At 36.5% G+C, this 22,597-nt stretch overlaps 1 protein-coding gene and 1 non-coding gene across 5 annotated transcripts in view; one reads left to right on the top strand and one right to left on the bottom strand.

The window, feature by feature from the left end:
* Nucleotides 1-665: 665 nt before the first annotated feature.
* Nucleotides 666-22,597, bottom strand: part of VPS26A (VPS26, retromer complex component A) — a 38,022-nt gene continuing 16,090 nt past the window's right edge. For 3 of the 4 annotated variants that reach the window (XM_027596609.2, XM_027596608.2, XM_035724292.1), the window contains exons 3-9: nt 21,231-21,306; nt 19,929-20,085; nt 18,923-19,087; nt 16,378-16,484; nt 7,528-7,596; nt 4,435-4,577; nt 666-2,470 (exon numbers count right to left, since the gene is read on the bottom strand). In XM_027596609.2, the coding sequence (XP_027452410.1) occupies nt 2,357-2,470; nt 4,435-4,577; nt 7,528-7,596; nt 16,378-16,484; nt 18,923-19,087; nt 19,929-20,085; nt 21,231-21,306 (831 nt within the window). In that variant the 3' untranslated portion in view covers nt 666-2,356. The remainder of the gene's footprint in view (nt 2,471-4,434; nt 4,578-7,527; nt 7,597-16,377; nt 16,485-18,922; nt 19,088-19,928; nt 20,086-21,230; nt 21,307-22,597) is intronic. The other variant, XM_027596610.2, reaches the window with a different exon arrangement.
* On the top strand, nt 7,398-7,539 carry LOC113924012. The gene has a single exon (XR_003520505.1). It is a non-coding gene; the product is annotated as a U4 spliceosomal RNA (small nuclear RNA).

Raw genomic sequence — 22,597 nt, 5'->3', positions numbered from 1 at the left:
TCAGCAGGGAGTCTGCCTGAGGATTCTCTTTCCCTCTCCCCCTCACCCTGCTCACTCACGCTCTCTCTCAAATAAATGATTTAAAAAAAAAGTCACATACTCCACTAACTGAGCCTCTGTACTTTTTTTTTTAAAAGATTTATTATTTATTTTGAGAGAGTGAGAATGAGAGAGTACATGAGAGGAGGGAGGGTCAGAGGGAGAAGCAGACTCCCTGCTGAGCAGGGAGCCCGATGCGGGACTCGATCCTGGGACTCCAGGATCATGACCTGAGCCGAAGGCAGTCGCTTAACCAACTGAGCCACCCAGGCGCCCGAGCCTCTGTACTTTTTATTAAAAACACAAATCTCTTTTCAGTTTATTTCTAGTTGACTGGCCAAATTTTTACTCAATTCACCAAATATTGATTTCAAATTTTTATTCTTCAAATTGGTTATGCAACAAAGTATTAAGCAAAGTGAATAAGCATCCTATTTATGAGTGTTTTAAGTCACCTAATTAAAAGCATTATATAACTATTTGAAATTGAAACTGACAATATTTATAAAAACTTCTTGTAACAAATATAGCTTCCTAAACTATGAGCAATCCTGTCCTCAATGAATAAATCTGACAGTAAGATTTGAGAACAGAACATTTTAATCATTCAAATAGCAAGCTCAGTATCATTTCAAATTCTTTATTATACATCATGGTTGCACAATTTGAGGCTGGTTAAACACAATTGTTTTCAAAATTTCTTCGAATATTTTCTAGATTACTACATGCAAGTGACCATGAAAATATTTGGCATCTTTAAATTTTGAAACTCTGAACAGGCACTTACATGAAGGAAAACATTACCATTCACAGATAGCCACATTTAAAATAGATGCTCCAGCACATGGTACATGGAACCTTTTGCCATTAAAGAAGTTGGTTACTGACCATTTTATCAAAGTGCCATAGTAGTAAACAAGTTTAAAGAAATGTAATTTGGGTTACTTAGCTTACTCATAAAGTAAGGTTAACTGACAAGACTTGCGCTGAAGTGTATAAAAAAATATTGGTACAAAAACCAGTGAACCCTAAGTGAAAGTAGTTTCACACAGCAGGCTTCATTTTAGTTCCTACACTCCACATTTAGTGTATCTGAGATCAGACCCTACGCATATGAACAGACAACTAAAACCTTCTTTTTGGAACTTTGAACAAATGACTTGAATTTAGTGTTAACAAAATTTAAACAGAGTGGGTGAAATTACATTTGAGTTTGAACTAGCCAAAGTTCCAGTTTAACAAACATGAAATTGTCCAGATCTAGATAACTACATGCTTCACAGGTCCTCCTGAGTTCCCCATCCTCAAATATTCCCCTGGAAAGGGAAGAGAGTATTTGTGAAAGCAAGAAAATTATAATTTTATGTATGGGGTAAAAAGATGCCTTAAATTAAAAAAAAAATTCAAAGTAGTTACAGAAAAATTATCTAGTTGTAGCAAATTCGAAAATGCCAACAGAGTCAACTCTGCATTGCAGAAAACATACAGTGGTACCTGCTGGATAGTAGTAGCAAAATAGTTACTTAATATGGCAAAAAAGAAAGATAGAAAGAAAAGAAATGAAAGAAAGAGAAAAGGAAGAGAAAGAGGGAGGAAGGGAGGAAGGGGCAAGCAAGCAGGCCACGGTGACATGCCACATAATCTCGGGGAAAAATTTTAACATTCACAAAACAGAAGACTTCAAAGAGGATACAATTCAGGAAGCCATGGAATGGTGGAATCAAAAGCACCTACAGTGAAACACTCCATATGTATTTCTCAAACACACATGTAGAAACAAATGTATTTCTCAAAAATACTGAGATGCCATGTTTTAAATCTTTGCAGGATTTAAGGCCCATTCAATTTTTCTATTTTTATTTGAACACGAAATACTTAATTTTTTGCATGTAGAGAAGAGGTAATTATTAGCATGAAAAAGGAGAAAAGTATTTATAATCAACATTACGAAGAAAAGCAAAATTACAAATACCAGCCTACTCACATGAAATCTTTAATGTTTATGCATATCTGAGTGCTTATTATCAGGTCAAAGTGTGCAGTAAAAAAAAAAAAAAAAAAAACACAAAAAAGGAAGAAAAAACGGCAGCTTAAGAAAGTTCCAGTGTTTCAAAGAAAGCGCTTTTTTTAATGTATATACATGAAGAACATTTAGTTGTATCATAAAATAAATGCAGCACTGTAAGATAAAGGAAGACTATTATAAATGGAGTTTTGGCCTTTTCCCCCACTACAAGCTGCAACCATCTTTAACCTGCTGAACTTAATCTCAATGGATATAGGAGTTTTTTGTTTTTCTTTTTTTCTCCTATTCAGTTCACATTTCAGGCTGTTCAGCAGATGCCTGTGATTCTGGTGATTCAAATCGCTGGTGAAAGTTTGTTCTCTGTTTCCTCAATTTTTCAGGAGCTTTTCTCCATAAAATGATCTCCTAGTAAAACATATGCAAGACATCAACAAATTAACATTCTCATATTATGCCTTAAATCTTCACCATGGAAATAATGCCACTTCAATTTTAACTATAACAAAATTAGATTCTTCCCAACAAAAGCTGTTCTCTTTGCTGAGTGACCTACTTTCTTCCAGTTCTAATCTTGGACCACCCCTTCTGCCAGCCCTGCTTCCCTCTCATAAGCACCTATGCACACCAACACTGCCAATCCAATGTGGCACAAGATTCTAGCTATTACTGATTTCAAGAATTCCTAAAATTTGTCCTTGGTTTGCTATTTTGCCCTTATCCAAGTTCAAACCTTTGTCACTTCAACCTCAGACACTAAGAGCTTCTTGGTAGACAGCTCGGTCTCCAGTGCCTGAGGCCCCTTTCTAACCCACCCTTCCAATCACTACCGGATTTGGCTAAAACTCGGCTTCGACTGCACTTTAGTAGTTCTCAGCACCTTTAGGATAAATCTCAGACCAGGCATTCAAGGTCCTTCATAACCTTTATCCAACTTACCAACATCACTCTGTTCCCTCACCAGCCAAACAGTTAACGCTCTCCTCCCAATGCATTCCAAATAAACCCGCCCTACAATTTCTCCTATATATTTTTTTCTTCAAATGCTTATTCCTCTGCCTATCCAAATCTTGTTCCAACCAATCCATCCTGAGATCTCTTTTAAATTCCTAAAATTAAAAAAAAACAATTCCTAAATTTGCTTTGTAAAGTCATGACAGGCTGCTTATGTTGGTTACCAAACATCCAAATGAATGCCGTGGGAAGCAATGTATTTATTCAATAAGGCTACAATATGTAACTGATTTGGAAACTGTAAAGTTTATATAATCTTTTTTTTAAGAGGGGGGAAGGGCAGAGGGAGAGGGAGAAAGAGAATCCCAAGCAGGCTCTACACCCAGAGCAGAGCCCAATGTGGGGCTCGATCTCACGACCCTGAGATCATGACCTGAGCTGAAATCAAGAGTCAGACACTTAACTGAGCCACCCAGGCGCCCCTATATAATCTATTTTGAGTTACAAATTATCTATTTTTAATTTTACAGCATTATGGCAATATCAACAGAAAAGGTTTTCTCTCTTCTAAATTATTGTCAAACTGTAATTTTAAGTTTTCTGTTAATTAGCTTTTATAATTTTTCTCTTTCCACACATATGCAATGTGAGGACCTTGAGGACAAACTACGTTTATAAAAGGTAGATTTTGTATTCTTCACAATACTCAGTGCAGAATAATTTCTAATTTAGTTTTGAGTACTCAATTGACATTCAAATATTTATTAATCTGGTTCATAATATAAAAGACCATTCCAATCACAATCTTCATTGAAAATTCACCAAAGGCTTTTGATTTTCAAATGAGAACTAGTTTTATGATAAACATTTTATATAAAAAAGTATTAGATTTGGGTCATCTCAGGTAAATTTACAACAGAATGGAAAACCAGAATCCATCAAGTTAATGAAATCATTCAAAGTGCTAACGGAAATCTACATCTGTTGATAAAGGAAAGATATTCGAGACACTCCTGAATGAAAAAGCAAATTAAAGAACAACACACATATGATCTAAATACACATATACAAGTTTGTCTGGAAAACTAATCACAATGGTGGTGGAATTTTTGTTAACCTGTTCTTTATTGCCTAATTTTTTTAACAAACAGTAGGTATTATTTTTATAAAAAAAACAAAACTTTCAAAAGAAAAATAAAAGCTCTGCCAAATTACAGCCCATTCTGGGGTCCTGCAAAATGACAGGGAAGAGATCTATCACAACACTATTCCATTCACACTTAAATTTCTTATCATAGAAACTCCCACTTGCTCAGTACTGTAAAGCTTAGAAAAGTGAGTGCTTTCCAGGTGTTTTTAGAACTGTCATAGAACAAAACATCAGCCTTGGTGGAACATCAGCCTTGGTGGCACCGTACCTGCTGCTTGAAGTACCTTCTGTCTTCCTCATCAACAAGGACTAGATTCAAAAAGTACCTTACTGAAAATTTTTTGTTCACATCTCTCATTGTTGGAGTTGGGTCATATCCCGCTAAAAATAGTCTTATTGGAATTGATTCACCTGAAAGAAAAACAATTTTCATTTAATTCTAAAGATGAAAATATGGTCACATAACACCTAGAACCAAGCATTATAGAGAAGACACTAACACTTTAGTTCTTCATGAGATGGCAGCTTAACAAAAACCTTATTTAAAAATTTTTTCTTAAAGATTTTATTTATTTGTCAGAGAAAGAGAGAGCGAGCGAGCACAAGCAAGGGGAGCTGCAGGCAGAGGGAGAAGCAGGTTCCCCGCTGAGCAAGGAGCCAGATGCGTGGCTCCATCCTGGAACCTTGGGATTGCGACCTGAGCCGAAGGCAGACGCTTAACCAACTGAGCCACTCAGGCACCCCATAACAAAAACTTTAGACCAGGGTTTCTCAGCCTTAGCACTACTGACATTTTGGGCCGATAATTCTTCATTGTGGTTAAGTTCTATTAACTGCAAGAGGTTTAGCAGCATCCCTGGCCTCTATTCACCAGATATCAGCAGCATTCCCCAAGAGTGGCAACCAAAAATAACTCCAAGCAACAACAAATGTCCAAGGGGTGGTGGGTGGAGCAAAACTGCCCCTAGATGAGAACCACTGCTCTAGAGTCAGAATGCCTGGATTCAGATGCCAACTCTACAACTTACTGGCTGTGTGACCTTGGCCAAATCACTTAACCATTTTGTTTCAAGTTCCTTATCTGTGAAATGGAAAACAGCAATAATATCCATCTTGTAGAGATTTGTAAGGACTATATGAGTCAATATATGTAAAAAGCTTAGAATAGTGCCAGCAGGTAAGTGCTGTTTTCATGAAGTTTACCATAATTTCTAATCATGTGTGTAAGTTCTTCAATACTTATTAACTAATTCATCCAAAGCAACAAACATGTTCCGAATGATGATTATTCCTTCGTTACCAAAAAGACTACTATTCAGATTCGCATGGCTTCTTTCTTAAGGGTAATTATTTGCATATTGTTTTGAATCTTTTATATGTAATACTTTTCTTATGCACATCCATTTCCTGAAAGATATATGATCCACTACTTTACATAAAACTTTGTGGCTGCTGAAATTTTACAAAGTAATGTTGCCTAACAGGAGTGTATGTACACACACACACACACACACACACACATACACACACACAGGTCTTAAAGTTAGAAAGACCTGGGCTCAAATCCAATTCTGCAATGATTAGCTATTAAAGGAAACCAGATTATGTCACCACAAAATCTGCCTCTTTGACATAAAAATTATTTTGAGCTGAAGGCAATAATGAAGCAGCAAAGAACAGAAAAGGCTCCCCATTTTCTGCCTAAAGGCAGGCTATAACTTCTCCCTTTAATGAAGATAGTCTTATCAGCCCAGGGATGGCTGATCAGGAATGAGCAAACAAACCTTACTCCATTTGTTTCCTCCCTTAGATTTATTTACCTTCACACAGCTTGCCACACCCCTGGAGAAGCCTGCAACTACTTTCCTTTTTCCAGTTAGATCTCGAAATTTATTGTTCTTTTGATGCTATATATGCTGAAATTCTAAGCCACTGTTTTGAGTTATTTTTTGTTGAGGTTTTTCCTGCATGATGTGCACTGCACACATTAATAAACTTTTTTTTCCTTTATTAATCTGTCCTTCTGAGTCCCAGCTGAAAATCTAAGATGGGTAGAGGTAAAGTTCTGCCTCCCCTACACTTTAACAAGTTTTTTAACCTCTTTGTATCTGTTTAATCTGTAGAATAAGATACCATCACCTAACTCAAAGGAAACATTGGAGCACCTCAGAGTACAATGCCTCATCTATAGTTGGCACTCAGTAAATGATAACTACTTTTTGAAATAATTACTAACCGAATGAGAAAAAGCCAAAGATATAGATGTAAAATGATAAATACTGAGGTACCTGGCTGGCTCAGTAAGTAGAGCATGTGACTTTTTTTTTTTTTTAAGATTTTATTTATTTATTTGACAAGGGAGACAGAGAACACAAACAGGGAGAGTGGCAGGCAGAGAGAGAGAGGAAGCAGGCTCCCCATTGAGCAGAGAGCCTGACGTCAGTCTGGATCCTGGAACCCTGGGATCATGACTTGAGCTGAAGGCAGACGCTTAACTGACTGAGCCACCCAGGAGTCCTGAACATGTGACTCTTGATCTCAGGGTTGTAAATTCGAGCCCCTTGTTGGGTATATAGATTACTCAAAAAAAATTAAAAATCTTTAAAAAGGTAAAATTATAAATACTGGCTTTATTATCTTGGATACTGAAGATAATAATGGAACTGCTTGTTTTCTTGGGAGCTATAAGGATTACAGAATCCCACAGAAATTAATGCTCAGCTAAACAGCACCTTGTATTCAGCATGAGTAAAAAAGACTTACCAAGATAAACTATCATAACAGAAGACAATCAAAATATTACAAATTCAGAATTAGATAAGAGATAATATATAAATGTCTCTTCTAAATACTAAAGATTTTTTTCTTTCTTTTTCTTTCTTTCTCTCTCTCTCTTTCTTTCTCACTCTTTCTTTCTTTCTTTTTTTTTTAAGTAGGCTCCACGCGCAGCATGGAGCCCAGTGCCAGCCTTGAACTCACAACCCTGAGATCAAGACCTGAGCTAAGATCAAGACACAGAGGCTTAACCAACTGAGCCACCCATGTGCCCCTAAATACTAAAATTTAAACTGCGTAAAAAATTAAACCTTATTTCAGACTAGGAAGTACTATTACAGTCTTTCAGTATCTATACAAAGACGATCTTAAAAACATCATCATCAGAACCACTTTAAGAATTCACAAATACTTTTACACTGCATAAACACTTTCAAACTAAACTGCCATGAACAAAGCTTTGTGCAGTGGCAGTATCGTAGCCAATGAGGTTTATCCGAGGCACGATTATTGCTAATTAAACTGCCATGAACACTGCCGTTTATACTACCTATCACACAAAAGAAGTAAATGAAAAGTATGTTACCTTTTACTGGTGCACCATCCATTATTTCATATTTAGCAATTGTTTCTGTTTCTGTGGTGGTACTGGGTCCTAGCACAATAATGTAAACGACGTTAAAAAAAATAATGTAAATGACATTAAGTTAAATATTTCCAAAATACAATTTCCAACCTTATATCTTATTTTGCAACTACATTATTTTAGTACTAATTTATCTTCCCATTTTGTGAAAATCATTTTTTTCTATTTCTTGATCTACACTTAACATACTTATCACTTGACTGAATGTTTCACTCTCTTCTTACCATATATATAGTTCAGAATCTTCTCCATAGAGTTCCTTCTATCATTTCTAGTATCTGCTAAAATAGAAACTAGCAATACACATAAGAAATAACCACTGTCATGCTAGTTTTCTCTGCAACATTCAAACTGTCTTCTTTCAGAGTTAGTTAACTCTAACTTGGAGAAAACATCAAACTGAGTACTTGATTGACATAGTTCTTTTAAGTTTGGATGTTCATCTAATAAGAGATTATTTGACCCCAGACATCTGTAAAAAGTCAATGATATGATAAATGAAAAAAGCATATCAAAACATACATTAATGATCCCAATGCTGTAAAACATATAATATGCAAAGACAATTAAACTCTGTTCTGAATTGATTATAATTATATAATCTGCCCTTAACATGGTTTCCTTGGTTCTAAGATTTGCAAGTTTTACTATATATAATATATAAAAAATAATCCAAACAGATTATTTTTTATTTAAACTTTTCTAGAATCAACACAATTTTTAACCAGAAAAAATGTTTAATTTCTTTTAAACAAGAAAAAGGAGAGAGGAAGGAAAGATGGCGGAGGAGTAGGGGACCCTATTTCAACTGGTCCCCAGAATTGAGCTGGGTATCTACCAGACAACTATGAGCACCCACGAAACCGGCCTGAGACGTAGGAAGATCTGGAGCTCTACAAACTGAATATCGCAGGCGGTTGGTTTTGAGGTAGGAAGCGGGGAGCCCTGATTCAGCGGACAGGTATCCAAGGATAAACGGCAGCAGGAGGGTGCCTGGCCGTGGGGATCCTACACCGCCGGTGAGCGACAGCCTGGTGCGCTGGGGATGGGGTACAGACTCACAGACCGGTAGTGGCAGGGAAAGGACTTTAGGGCAGCCCCTGGTGCGGAAACCCGGAGCGGTGGGGTCCAGCGAGCGATCTGGGGGCAGCTGGCGGTTTTAGAAGCACAAAGGTCAGAGACGTGCCCCGACCTGGAGGCAGGACTGGGGGCGCTGCGGAGGGGTGCACAATCCAGGACTCTGCAGTTTATAGCAGCACAGACAGAAACGGAGACAGTGTGGCCTGGAGAGCTCACTGAAGAACAGACTGCGGTCTCTCTGCTCTGAGGCAGAGGGTTGGAAACAGTCTCTTCTCTGACTCGTGAAGAGATGCGGAAAGCCGCCAGAGAACAAAAGCCCCAAAAACTGATTCCCGCTGAGCCCATCCCCCGCCACAGGGGGGCAGGGCAACTTCGCCCAAACAGGGTTGCCTGAGTAACAGTGCCGCAGGCCCCTCCCGCAGAAAACCGGCTGGGAAAACAAGAGGCCAGCAACCCTAAGGTCCCAAGAAAAGAGGTGCATCTTGCTTGGGTTCTGGTCAATAATTTGGACTCTATGCATTCCCTCAAACACCCATCAACAGAATGACTAGGAGGATGAACCCCCAAAATAGAAAAGACTCAGAGATTATGACTTATGCCACAGATTTACAAATGGATGCAGATATAACCAAGATGTCCGAGATGGAATTTAGGCTAGCAATTGTGAAGACAATGGCTAGAATGGAGAAATCAATTAATGGCAACATAGAGTCTCTAAGGACAGAAATGAAAGCTGAATTAGCAGAACTTAAAAATGCTATAAATGAGATCCAATCCAATCTAGGTAATCTAACAGCTAGGGTAAGTGAGGCAGAAGGACGAATAAGCGACCTGGAAGACAATATAATAGATAAAAAGGGAAAAGAGGCCAGGGAAAACAACTCAGAATCCATGAAAATAGAATCAGAGAAATAAGTGACACCATGAAGCATTCCAATGTCAGAATAATTGGAATCCCGGAGGGAGTGGAAAGAGAGAGAGGACTAGAAGATGTATTTGAGCAAATCATGCTGAGAATTTCCCTAATCTGGGGAATGAAACAAACATTTGCTTCCTAGAGGCAGAGAGGACCCCTCCCAAGATCAAGGAAAACAGGCCAACACCCCGGCATGTAACAGTAAAACTTGCAAATCTTAGAACCAAGGAAACCATCTTAAGGGCAATTAGGGGGAAGAGATTCCTTACGTACAAAGGGAGGAACATCAGAATAACGTCAGACCTATCCACAGAGACCTGGCAAGCCAGAAAGGCCTGGCAAGACATATTCAGGGTACTAAATGAGAAGAACATGCAGCCAAGAATACTTTATCCGGCAAGGCTGTCATTTAGAATGGATGGAGAGATGCAGAGCTTCCACAACCGACAGAAACTGAAAGAATATGTGACCACTAAGCCGGCCCTGCAAGAAATATTAAGGGGGGGTTCTATAAAAGGAGAAAGCCCCCCAGAGTGATATATAAAAGAAATTTACAGGGACAATCTATAAAAACAACAGGCAACATGATGACAATTCATATCTTTCAATAATCACGCTCAAGGTGAATGGCCTAAATGCTCCCACAAAACAGCACAGGGTTGCAGATTGGATAAAAAGACAGGACCCATCCATATGCTGCCTATGAGAGACTCATGTTGAACCTAAAGATACATCCAGACTGAAAGTGAAGGGATGGAGATCCATCTTCCATGCCGGCGGACCTCAAAAGAAAGCTGGGGTAGCAATTCTTATATCAGACAAATTAGATTGTAAACTAAAGTCCGTAATTAGAGACACAGAAGGACACTATATCATTTTTTTTTGACACTATATCACTCTTAAAGGGTCTATCCAACAAGAAGATCTAACAACTGTAAATATCTACGCCCCCAACATGGGAGCAGCCATCTACATAAGCCAACTGTTAACCAAAATAAAGAGTCATACTGATAATAATACATTAATTGTAGGAGACCTCAATACTCTACTCTCAGCAATGGACAGATCATCTAAGCAGAAAATCAACAAGGAAACAGGAGCTTTGAATGATACACTGGACCAGATGGACCTCATAGATATTTACAGAACATTCCACCCTAAAACAAGAGAATACTCATTCTTCTTGAGCGCACATGGAACTTTCTCCAGAATAGACCACATACTGGGTCACAAATCAGGTCTCAACTGATACCAAAAGATTGAGATTATTCCCTGCATATTCTCAGACCACAATGCTTTAAAACTGGAACTCAATCACAAGAAAAAATTTGGCAGAAATTCAAACACTTGGAAGCTAAAGACCACTCTGCTCAAGAATGTTTGGGTCAACCAGGAAATCAAAGAACTCAAACAATTCATGGAAATCAATGAGAACGAAAACACATCGGTCCAAAACCTATGGGATACTGCAAAGGCGGTCCCAACGGGGAAATACACAGCCATCCAAGCCTCACTCAAAAAAATAGAAAAATCCCAAATTCACCAACTAACTCTACACCTTAAAGAACTAGAGAAAAAGCAACAAACGATGCCTAAGCCACGCATTAGAAGAGAAATAGTTAAAATTAAAGCAGAAATCAATGAATTAGAAACCAGAAACACAGTAGATCAGGTCAACGAAACTAGAAGTTGGTTCTTTGAAAGAATTAATAAGATCAATAAACCACTGGCCAGACTTATCCAAAAGAAAAGAGAAAGGACCCAAATTAATAGACTTATGAATGAAAGGGGAGAGATCACAACTAACACCAAGAATATAGAAACAATTATTAGAAATTATTATCAACAACTATATGCCAATAAACTGAGCAATCTGGATGAAATGGAGGCCTTCCTGGAAACCTATAAGCTGCCAAGACTGAAACGGGAAGAAACTGACAACCTGAATAGGCCAATAACCAGTAACGAGATTGAACCAATGATCAAAAACCTCCCAAAAAACAGGAGTTCAGGGCCTGATGGATTACCTGGGGAATTCTACCAAACATTCAAAGAAGAAATAATACCTATTCTACTGAAGCTGTTTCAAAAAATAGAAACAGAAGGAAAACTTCCAAACTCATTCTATGAAGCCAGCATTACCCTAATCCCCAAACCAGGCAAAGACCCCATCAAAAAGGAGAATTTCAGACCGATATCCCTGATGAATATGGATTCCAAAATCCTCAACAAAATCCTAGCTAATAGGATCCAACAATACAAAGAACCATCCACCACGACCAAGTGGGATTTACCTCCGGGATGCAAGGGTGGTTCAACATTTGCAAATCAATCAATGGGACAGAACACATTAATAAAAGGAGGAAGAAGTACCATATGGTCCTCTCAATTGATGCAGAAAAGCATTTGACAAAATACAACATCCTTTCCTGATTAAAACTCGTCAGAGTATAAGGATGAGGGAACATTCCTCAAGTTCATAAAATCCACCTATGAAAAACCCACAGCGAATATCATCCTCAATGGGGAAAAGCTGAGAGCCTTTCCCTTAAGATCAGGAACACGTCAAGGATGCCCACTCTCGCCACTATTCTTCAACATAGTACTAGAAGTCCTAGCAACAGCAATCAGACAACAAAAAGAAATAAAAGGTATTCACATTGGCAAAGAAGAAGTCAAACTCTCTCTTTTCGCAGACAATATGATATTTTATGTGGAAAACCCAAAAGACTCCACCCCCAAATTACTAGAACTCATACAGCAATTCAGTAATGTGGCAGGATACAAAATCAATGCACAGAAATCAGTTGCTTTCTTATACACTAACAATACAACTGTAGAAAGAGAAATTAAAGAAACGATTCCATTTACAATAGCACCAAAAACCATAAGATACCTCGGAATAAACCTAGCCAAAGAGGTAAAGGATCTACAGGAACTACAGAACACTCATGAAAGGATCTCCAGGAACTACAGAACACTCATGAAAGAAATTGAAGAAGACACAAAAAGATGGAAAAATATTCCATGCTCATGGATCGGAAGAATAAACATTGTTAAAATGTCTATGCTACCCAGAGCAACCTTCAATGCCATCCTGATCAAAATTCCAATGACATTTTTCAAAGTGCTGGAACAAACAATCCTAAAATTTGTATGGAATCAGAAAAGACCCCGAATCGCCAAGAAAATGTCAAAAAAGAAAAACAAAGCTGGGAGCATCACGTTGCCCAATTTCAAGCTATATTACAAAGCTGTGATCACTAAGACAGCATGGTACTGGCACAAAAACAGACATATAGACCAATGGAACAGAACAGAGAACCCAGATATGGACCCTCAACTCTACGGTCAAATAATCTTTGACAAAGCAGGAAAAAATATGCAATGGAAAAAAGACAGTCTCTTCAATAAATGGTGCTGGGAAAATTGGACAGCCACATGCAGAAGAATGAAACTCGACCATTCTCTAACACCATTCACAAAGATAAACTCAAAGTGGATGAAAGACCTCAATGTGAGACAGGAATCCATCAAAATCCTAGAGGAGAACATAGGCAGTAACCTCTCTGACATCGCCCACATCAACTTCTTTCAAGTACATCTCCAAAAGCTAGTGAAACAAAAGCAAAAATGAACTTTTGGGACTTCATCATGATAAAAAGCTTCTGCACAGCAAAGGAAACAGTCAACAAAACAAAGAGGCAACCCACAGAATGGGAGAAGATATTTGCAAATGACTCTACAGACAAAGGGCTGGTATCCAAGATCTATAAAGAACTTCTCAAACTCAACTCCCAAAAAACAAATAATCAAGTAAAAAAGTGGGCAGAACATATGAAAAGACACTTCTCTGAATAAGACATTCAAATGGCTAACAGACACATGAAAAACGTTCATCATCATTAGCCATCAGGGAAATTCAAATCAAAACCACGTTGAGATATCACCTTACACCAGTCAGAATGGCAAAAATGGACGGGGGAAAGAAACAACAAATGTTGGAGAGGTTGTGGAGAAAGGGGAACCCTCTTACACTGTTGGTGGGAATGCAAGTTGGTACAGCCACTTTGGGAAACAGTGTGGAGGTTCCTCAAAAAGTTAAAAATAGAGCTACGCTATGACCCAGCAATTGTACTCCTGGGTATTTACCCCAAAGACACAGATGTAGTGAAAAGAAGGGCCATATGCACCCCAATGTTCATAGCAGCAATGTCTGCAATAGCCAAACTGTGGAAAGAGCCGAGATGCCCTTCAACAGATGAATGGATAAAGAAGATGTGGTCCATATATACAATGGAATATTACTCAGCCATTAGAAAGGATGAATACCCAAGTTTTACATCAACATGGATGGGACTGGAGGAGATTATGCTAAGTGAAATAAGTCAAGCAGAGAAAGTCAATTATCATATGGTTTCACTTATTTGTGGAACATAAGGAATAGTATGGAGGACATTAGGAGAAGGAAGGGAAAAATGAAGGGGGGGAATTAGAGGAGGAGATGAACCATGAGACACTATGGACTCTGAGGGTTTTGGGGGGGATGAAGGGGGGGTTGGATAGCCCGGTGACGGGTATTAAGGAGGGCAGGTACTGCATGGAGCACCCGGTGTTATAGGAAAACAATGGATCGTGGATCACCACATCAAAAACTAATGATGTATTGTATGGTGTCTAACATAACATAATAAAATTTTTTAAAAAATGCGAAAAAAAAAAAGAAAAAGGAACCTGACATTTGATTTTAATATCTTTAAATCCCTTAAAACTTTTATTAGCAGGTGAAAATGGAGATTAAGAAATCACAGATGATTCTAATTATGATTCCAATTATAAATTCTTAAAGAGTGTTGCCTAAAATTATTTTCAGCAAAAATCCAACAAATGAGACAAATTAAATCTATACACTAATTAAAATTAAAAAGCAATTATAAATAAATCTGGGGCAAATGGTCAGCCATCTGGAAAAAACTAAAGTTGAATCCATATCAAGACAAATTCCGAAGAAATTAAAAATTTAAACAAAATCCCCAGATTATATTATTTTAGGAGAATCAAGCACAGAAAATTACTTTTAGAACATCAGTGTGAAAAAGGCCTTTCTGTGGCATAAAACCTAGAGTCTATAAAAGGAAAAACTGGTAAATTTGACTACACAAAAAGAACTACATGGCAAAAGCCATCATTAGCAAGACAAATTAAGGAAATTTTTGCTGCATTCATTCATTTAGAAGGATTTTATTTATTTATTTGACAGAGAAAGCAAGCAAGAGAGCATAACCAGGGAGAGCAGCAGAGGGAGAGGGAGAAGCAGGGAGCCCAACCATGGGGCTCAATCCCAGGACCCCTGGATCATGACCTGAGCCAAAGGCAGATGCTTAATCAACTGAGTCACCCAGGTGCCCCTTTTGCTGCTTTTAATACAGGAAAAGGAATTGATTTCCCTAATATATAAAGAGTTTCTACAAATCAGTAAGGAAAGACTAATAATCCAAAAGAGATGGAACATAGGATATAGATAGGCAGTGTTTATAGAAAAGAAATAAAAATAGCTTTTATACACATGAAAAGATGCTTACCCTCATTCAGAATGAAAAAACTAAATTAAAACTACAACGAGGAACTTTCTCTCCCTACTCATCAGATCAGCTAAAAATTTTCTAATGTTGTATTGGTAAGAATAGGAGGAAAAGGGGCAACTGGGTGTCTCAGTCAGTTAAGCGTCTGCCTTCGGCTCAGGTCATGATCCCAGGGTCCTTGTCAGGCTCTCTGCTCAGTGGGGAGTCTGCTTCTCCCTCTCCCTCTGCCCCATCCCCCTCCTCATACTCTCTCTCTAGCTCACTCAAATAAATAAATAAAATCTTTAAAAAAAAAAGAATAAGAGGAAAAAGAGGCATTCTTCTACATTCCTTGCTGCTAATAATACAAATTGATACAACCCCTAAAGAGGATAAACTGATACGTATCAAAATTACAAATGAATATACTCTTTGAAATAACAATTCTACTTTTAAGATTTTTATCTCCCACACACACCTGCACACATACAAAATGACATTAAGTTTAGCACTGTGTGGAATAGCAAGTGACTGGAAACAACCTGTAGCAGACTGGTTAAATTCTAGTATATCCATAGAAAGGAATACTATAAAAAAGATGAGGAAGTACTCTACACATTGATATGGAAAGATCTCTAAGACATATTAAGTGAAAAAGCAAAATATATATTGTACATAAACATTTAACTTAAAAGCAGGGGGAAGGGTATAATATAAAGGTAGTTATTGTATATGTATAAATATCAAGAAGCATTTTAAAACTTATAAACATATGGGCGCCTGGGTGGCTCAGCCGGTTAAGCGTCTGCCTTCAGCCCAGGTCATGATCCCAGGGTCCTGGGATCGAGTCCCGCATCGGGCTCCCTGCTCTGTGGGGAGCCTGCTTCTCCCTCTCCCACTCCCCCTGCTTGTGTTCCTGCTCTCGCTATCTCTCTATCAAATAAATAAATAAAATCTTAAAAAAAATAAAAACTTATAAACATATGACCTATGAGTAGCTGGAGTACACAAATAGGACACTTTTTACTATATAGTCTTTTACACTTTATTTTTGAACCATGTGAATGTGTAACCTATTCAAAAATTAATTTTTAAGAAAGCACAAATATTAAGCAATATTAAGTATCAAAGTTAGTATCCAGTATGTATATTTATTGTATATCTAAACAATATTTTAAGATTTAAAAATTTTTTAAAACAGGTATTTTAATTCAAATACTCTTTTTAACTTACCAATTCCTGTGATCTCTTTTTTGATCAGTTGCAACTCCATATGTTGGATTTTTATTCTTACTAATAAAAAGTAAATTTTTCCAACAATCACATCCTTTAGATGATACCTTTGGGGAAAGAACATACCTCATTTACCAAGTATCAGTTTAAAAAAACAATCAAAAAGGGGCACCTGAGAGGTGCAGTCGGTTAAGTGTCTGACTTGGATTCAACTCAGGTCTCAATCTCAGGGTTGTGAGACTGAACCCCATGTCAGGCTCTATGCTCAGTGCAGAGTCTGCTTTGGATTCTCTCTTCCTCTCCCCTTTCCCCTCCCGCTCATTCTCGCTCTCTCTCTCATCTGTCTCTAAAATAAATAAATATTAAAAAAAAAAGAGAGTGAAATATGTCCTGAAAGGCTTTAGTAGACCTCTTTATGTCAGACATCTTTATGACAGTAACTATTTAAGAATACCATTTTGGGGGCAGATGGGTGGCTCAGTTGGTTAAGCGTCTGCCTTCAGCTCAGGTTATGATCTCAGGGTCCTGGGATCAAGCCCTGTGTCTGGCTCCCCATTCAGCGGGGAGTCTGCTCCTCTCCCTCTGTCCCTCCCTCTGCTTTTGCTGTCTCTCAAATAAATAAAATCTTTTTAAAAAATACCATTTTGGCTAGTCATATTATTTAATGTTTTTTTTTTTCAAAAAAGTATTCACCACTTTGCTATAAAAATAGGAATCAAGCTTTAACTTGACCATCAATACACCTCAAAGGGAAGAATTAGCCTGATTAACTGTGGGTCCTTTACTTAGAAGTTAGAGTCCAAAGAACTTAAGCAGAGAAAATTAAGATTGTTATGCTTGCAATATTTATTTGGTGTATAAAGATGTTTCTGAACATTAAAACTCTACACAAGAGTTTAGTGTCCTTATTACTCTAAGTGCTAGAGTAGTGCAGCTAACAAAGCACTTGCCCACAAAGAGACATTCCACAGGCTGAGTTTGTTGCTATGATATCTAGTCATCAAAGTCCTTTCCCAATTACTCTGGAATGACGTGCTAATAAATCTGGAAATTACTACAATCCCCAGAGGGCTTTTCAACCTTCTCCCAGGTTTGAATCTCAAAATAATATCCCAGGAGTTGATCAATGTATTATGCTGGCCTGAAGGGAGGCTTCCAGTGACAAAGTTTTAGGTCTTAAACAATTTGATAATTTTATTAACAATATAATTTAAGACTCTGAAGGCATGTTTATATCACATTTTTAGTAATATAAATTGGTGAGTGACAAGTCATGTAACAGAAGAACACACAGGAAGGGGATAAAAGAATATACATCCATTTCTTCAACAAATAAACTTTAGTGGAAAAAAATAAGGGGGAAACTTACAATAAATTAAAAGAAATTTAAGAGTCAAACAACCAAATGCAATGTGTCCGGATGCCCTGGATTTGAACAAATCTTGTTTGGATACTGATGTGAATAAACCATGTAGGGGAAAAAAGACATTTTATGAGATAATCAAGGAAATGTGAACATTGACTGGATATGTACAGGTATTAAGAAATTATTAATATTTTTAAATATAACAGTATTATATTTAAAATAATACACAATTTTTATGGATGAAGTTCTATGTCTGGAATTGGCTTCAATATAATCTGTTGGGAGTGTGGGGGCTGGATCCAGGTAAAACAGATCTGACCGTATACTGACAAGTACTGGAGCTGGGCGCTGGGTACCTGAGGATTCACTGTACTGCTCATACACTTTGGTCTATGCTTGAATTTTTCCATAATAAAGTTTAAAAAGGTATTCAACAATAAGCAAAGCAGGAGCCTATTTCTGTAAAAATACATTATATAAACATAATATATACCTTTCCCTCTCTTGTGAAAAGATATGCAAGAGATCTTATGATTAAGCGGTAAAACAAAAAATAAAAAAATTAAAAATGTGATCTTTTTACACTGCCAAAATTTTCTTATTTATTTTTTTTTAAGATTTTATTTAATTATTTATTTGAGAGAGAGAGACAGATAAAACACAAGTGGAGAGGAGAGGGAGAAGCAGGCTCCCTGCTGATCAGGGAGCTGGACACGGGGCTTGATCCCAGGACCCTGGGATCATGACCTGAGCCGAAGGCAGACGCTTAACTGACTGAGCCACCCAGGCGCCCCTACATTGCCAAAATTTTCAATAATGAAAATGTACTGCTTATGTAGGCAGAAAAAAGCATTTTTGTTCAGTTTTAAAGAAATGACTAAGCTAAAGTTATACCAACCCAGTAAGGAAAATTTTTACAGACAGAAGGGATTAGTTGCCTTCTGAGATGGTAAGATCCCCTACAAAAAATGACCAAGCAGAGACTTACTAGGAATTGAATATGAAAGACACCTACACTGAGTCAAGAAGATAGTTTTTCTGCTCAGAGATTTCGTTGGGCTGTTAACATCAAATTAATGTCAGTTCTATCCCTACTCTGACCAATTTACAAAGACCTGAAAAGCTTATTTCTTAAATTTTCCCTGATCATTTAAGTTATCTGTTGTTAAAGGTACTTACTTTGATTTATTATATTCAAATTCTATGTGTAGACAATCTTCAATGCCCACTTCCATCTTAATAGAGTTGTTAACATCAGGATATGTGGCAAGCTGGTGAACAATAAGATCATATTCTTTTATCAAATCTGTCAGTCTTCTTACTATTGTCACTTTAAGAAAATACCTACAAAGCCAACAGAGAGATAAGTTAAATCTCCTATTATAAATTTTAGTGTTTTAAATAAGCAAACATTGACTGCAACTCAGCTTTCTCCTTACTGATCCTTTGGGATCAACTTACTTCATTAAAGAATTCTAATCTTTAAATGCTCCCACTATCAAAAAAAAAAAAAATACAAAGTGCAATTTTAAGAAGAGTGTACGTATTTTTAGATGCATTTGAAGTGCTATGGTCATGCCTTCCTGAGGAAATCTCTACCACTTTTTTTTTAATTTTATTGTTATGTTAATCACCATACATTACATCATTAGTTTTTGATGTAGTGTTCCATGATTCATTGTTTGTGTATAACACCCAGTGCTCCATGCAGTACGTGCCCTCCTTAATACCCATCAACAGGCTAACCCATCCCCCCACTCCCCTCCCCTCTAGAACCCTCAGTTTGTTTCTCAGAGTCCATAGTCTCTCATGGTTCATCTCCTCCTCCGATTTCCCTCCCAATCTCTATCACTTCTTACCATATACCAAATGAGATTTGCTGGGAAACTAATGGATTTTGAGGTAATTCTGTTTACAAGACAAAAGGAAGTACCTAGGGGATGATTCATACAAAGGAATTATATGACTAAAACTTCTCATGATGGCAGTCTCTAAATCTACGATAGAAGGCTCTTATTACCTCAGGTGAACATTAGCTAGACAAGACAAAATATTTGGCAGAATTCTTAAAAATCTGAAGTCTATCAGTCCAGAATTATAATCAGAAATTCTAATAAGACATTCAATAGTAGCCATTACTTTCTGGTTTTGACACCATCTACAGTTTGTCAATACATATTCATACCTCAAGCGGACATTGGCACCGATGTAAGATTCATATGGCTTTTCAACTTGCATAAATTCAAAATCATAACTTCTGCTCTGAGTTAATTCTCCAGGCAAGGCTAGTTCTTTCACTAGGTTTACAAATTCATGAGTATTACTCTTGTCATTGAAAAGTTCTACAAAATTTTAAAAAGCAAAAAAGACCAATTACATTTAATACCTATTTCATTAAAACCCAAACTTCTACCTCCAAAGCAAATAATTTTTACCAAAAGAATTAGTTGGATTTGTCTTTAATATACTAGAGCTATGATATAAATTCCATTATCCTCATTATGCTCCACCTAAGCATAAAAAAAAATTCAGTCGCACAGCACAATGAAAATTTCTATTATAAAAGATGTATTCATTCCTTTAATGTAGTTAAGGCTTGCCCAAAATGAAGCTGCTTTAACAGACACATTTCCAGGAATTATTTGAACTTCCTCCCTTCAAGGCAAAAAGCATTTATTGTTTTGCTTTAGTTAGGCAAATATATTACCTTGATAAAACTATAATATACAAAAGACTTACCAACTATCAGTGAATTACTATAACTTGCCCCTCAAGTATAATCTCATCTGGAATAGATATATAAACAAATATCTACCAATTCCAATTTTGATACTTTAAACATGTATAGTACATCTTAGAAAGCAAGATTTAAAACCTAGTTATGTATACTGTAATAGAAAGATCCATTTTTTTTCTCTTTTTCAATCTGCCATACCAAAAGATTTATACAGTTTAACTCCTACTAAACCAAGAATGCCTCTGAAATACATGTGTGGAAATGTACACAAGCTGATCTAAGTCAAGAAGAAATTACACCTTTCTTTTTCACATGGAATTTTCTGACAGGTGAGTCTGGCTACAGGCACACACTAGGTTAGGAAGACAAATGGCGTGGGTAATTAGAAAGTGAAGGATGAAGGTGACACTGGTAATTGTAAAGCTGGTGAAAAATGTAGGCAGATGGAAATTTCAGTGAGTCAACTAATTTACTCGAATTATTTTTCAAGGCTGGTAATTTACATAACTCTTTTCATTTTTAGTAATTAAGTTTAATAACAAATAAAGGCAGGATGAGTCAAGTATTTAACACAATTCAAAGAAACATGATTTAATGTTTATAAAATAAATCCTCTCCTTTATTATGCAAAATCAATTCCTTCTTTCCACAAAACTAATTTGTAATTCAAGAATTTAAGTGCCAAATCCAACCCTCTTCAAACTCAGTTATTAAAAAAAAAAAAAAAAGTAATACTATTTTAAAACTCACCAATTTGACCTACAAATTCAATTCTAATTCCTTGGTGCTCTAGCCTCTTTCCAGGTTGCTTAAAGGCTAGGTTTACCTGCCAAAACATGAAATTATAAAATATGTTAACAATCCTTTGAGTGGGCCTACTGATAGATTCCTTCCAGATGAATGCAATATATAAATATTTCAGGTATTCATTTCTGAAGTTTGAGACACCACCACATACCTAGATCATTATGACTTTACAGCACCAGAGAAGGTATAACTTACTCATATACAATCACTTACACATACACTTAAAAGCACCTGCTTTGTTAGGAAGGAATCCTTTCTAAGTTGGAGAACTATAAAGACTCAAATCAAAAAAAGGGAAAATTTGCAACTAATCAAATGTGTTTTCTGGTCAAATAGTTAAACAATTCTACACAATAGCATTTTAATGTAAGGTAATCACTAATTTCAGGAATTTACCTAAAAGACCACTTTAGCTCTTTGTAACCAAAAATATATTATATTTCCTAACCTTAAAAGCAATTGTTTATTCCCCCTGAATCTGCTACTCACTCTAAAAACAGAATGTCCAAAGACTGAAATTTTGTATTTGTATGATTTACCTTACATATTTTGGAAGTAAAATATATAACCTTGAAATCCTAAATTTACATCTGCCAAATAGAAGCCTTAATTTTATAAATCTTTTAGTTTGACAAAGTATCTATAAAGTACAGACATATTAAAAAAATTTTCCAAATGTTTAAGGATTAGCTAACATACATAAAAACATACTTTCAGATTTATTCTTTACTATAAAAAATATTAACATGACTCTCAAAAGCTTTTTTAACTAATGCTTCTCAAAAGGTAACAGTAATCAAGGGCCAATAAAAACAGAGATCCAATTACTTCTGTTTGTAAACTATATTAACTAAAATTATTCACTTTTCTTTATCTTCCATACTGTAACCAGAATGAGTTAGTTACTTGCCTTCCAAATTAATATCTCAGAGAAAGAAGCAAATAATTAAATAGTGGTACATCATATGATGGAATATTATTAATGTTTAAAAATAATAAGATCAAAGAATTTTTAATGATGTGGGAAGATGTGCATGATATGTTACATGAAGGAAGCATGGTCAAATTGTATACAAGCATAATGCCAATTATATTTTTTTTAATTACACAAAAGAAATACTCTTAAAGCAGTTACTTCTGGAATGTATAATTAAGAGTAATTTTGTCTTCTTCGTAATTTTCAAGGTTTTGTTTTTTTACAATGGTCAATACTTTCAAAGTCAGAAAAATACTTGAAAAAAGTATATCAGAGGATTCACATATACTAACAAGTTGAATTTTAGGTTTGAACTACAAATAATACAAGCCTA

This window comes from Zalophus californianus, chromosome 15, assembly GCF_009762305.2.
Source record: "Zalophus californianus isolate mZalCal1 chromosome 15, mZalCal1.pri.v2, whole genome shotgun sequence".
Lineage (NCBI taxonomy): Eukaryota > Metazoa > Chordata > Mammalia > Carnivora > Otariidae > Zalophus > Zalophus californianus.
The sequence above is the reverse complement of the archived record's forward strand: the minus strand, read 5'-3'. Positions and strand labels throughout refer to the sequence as shown.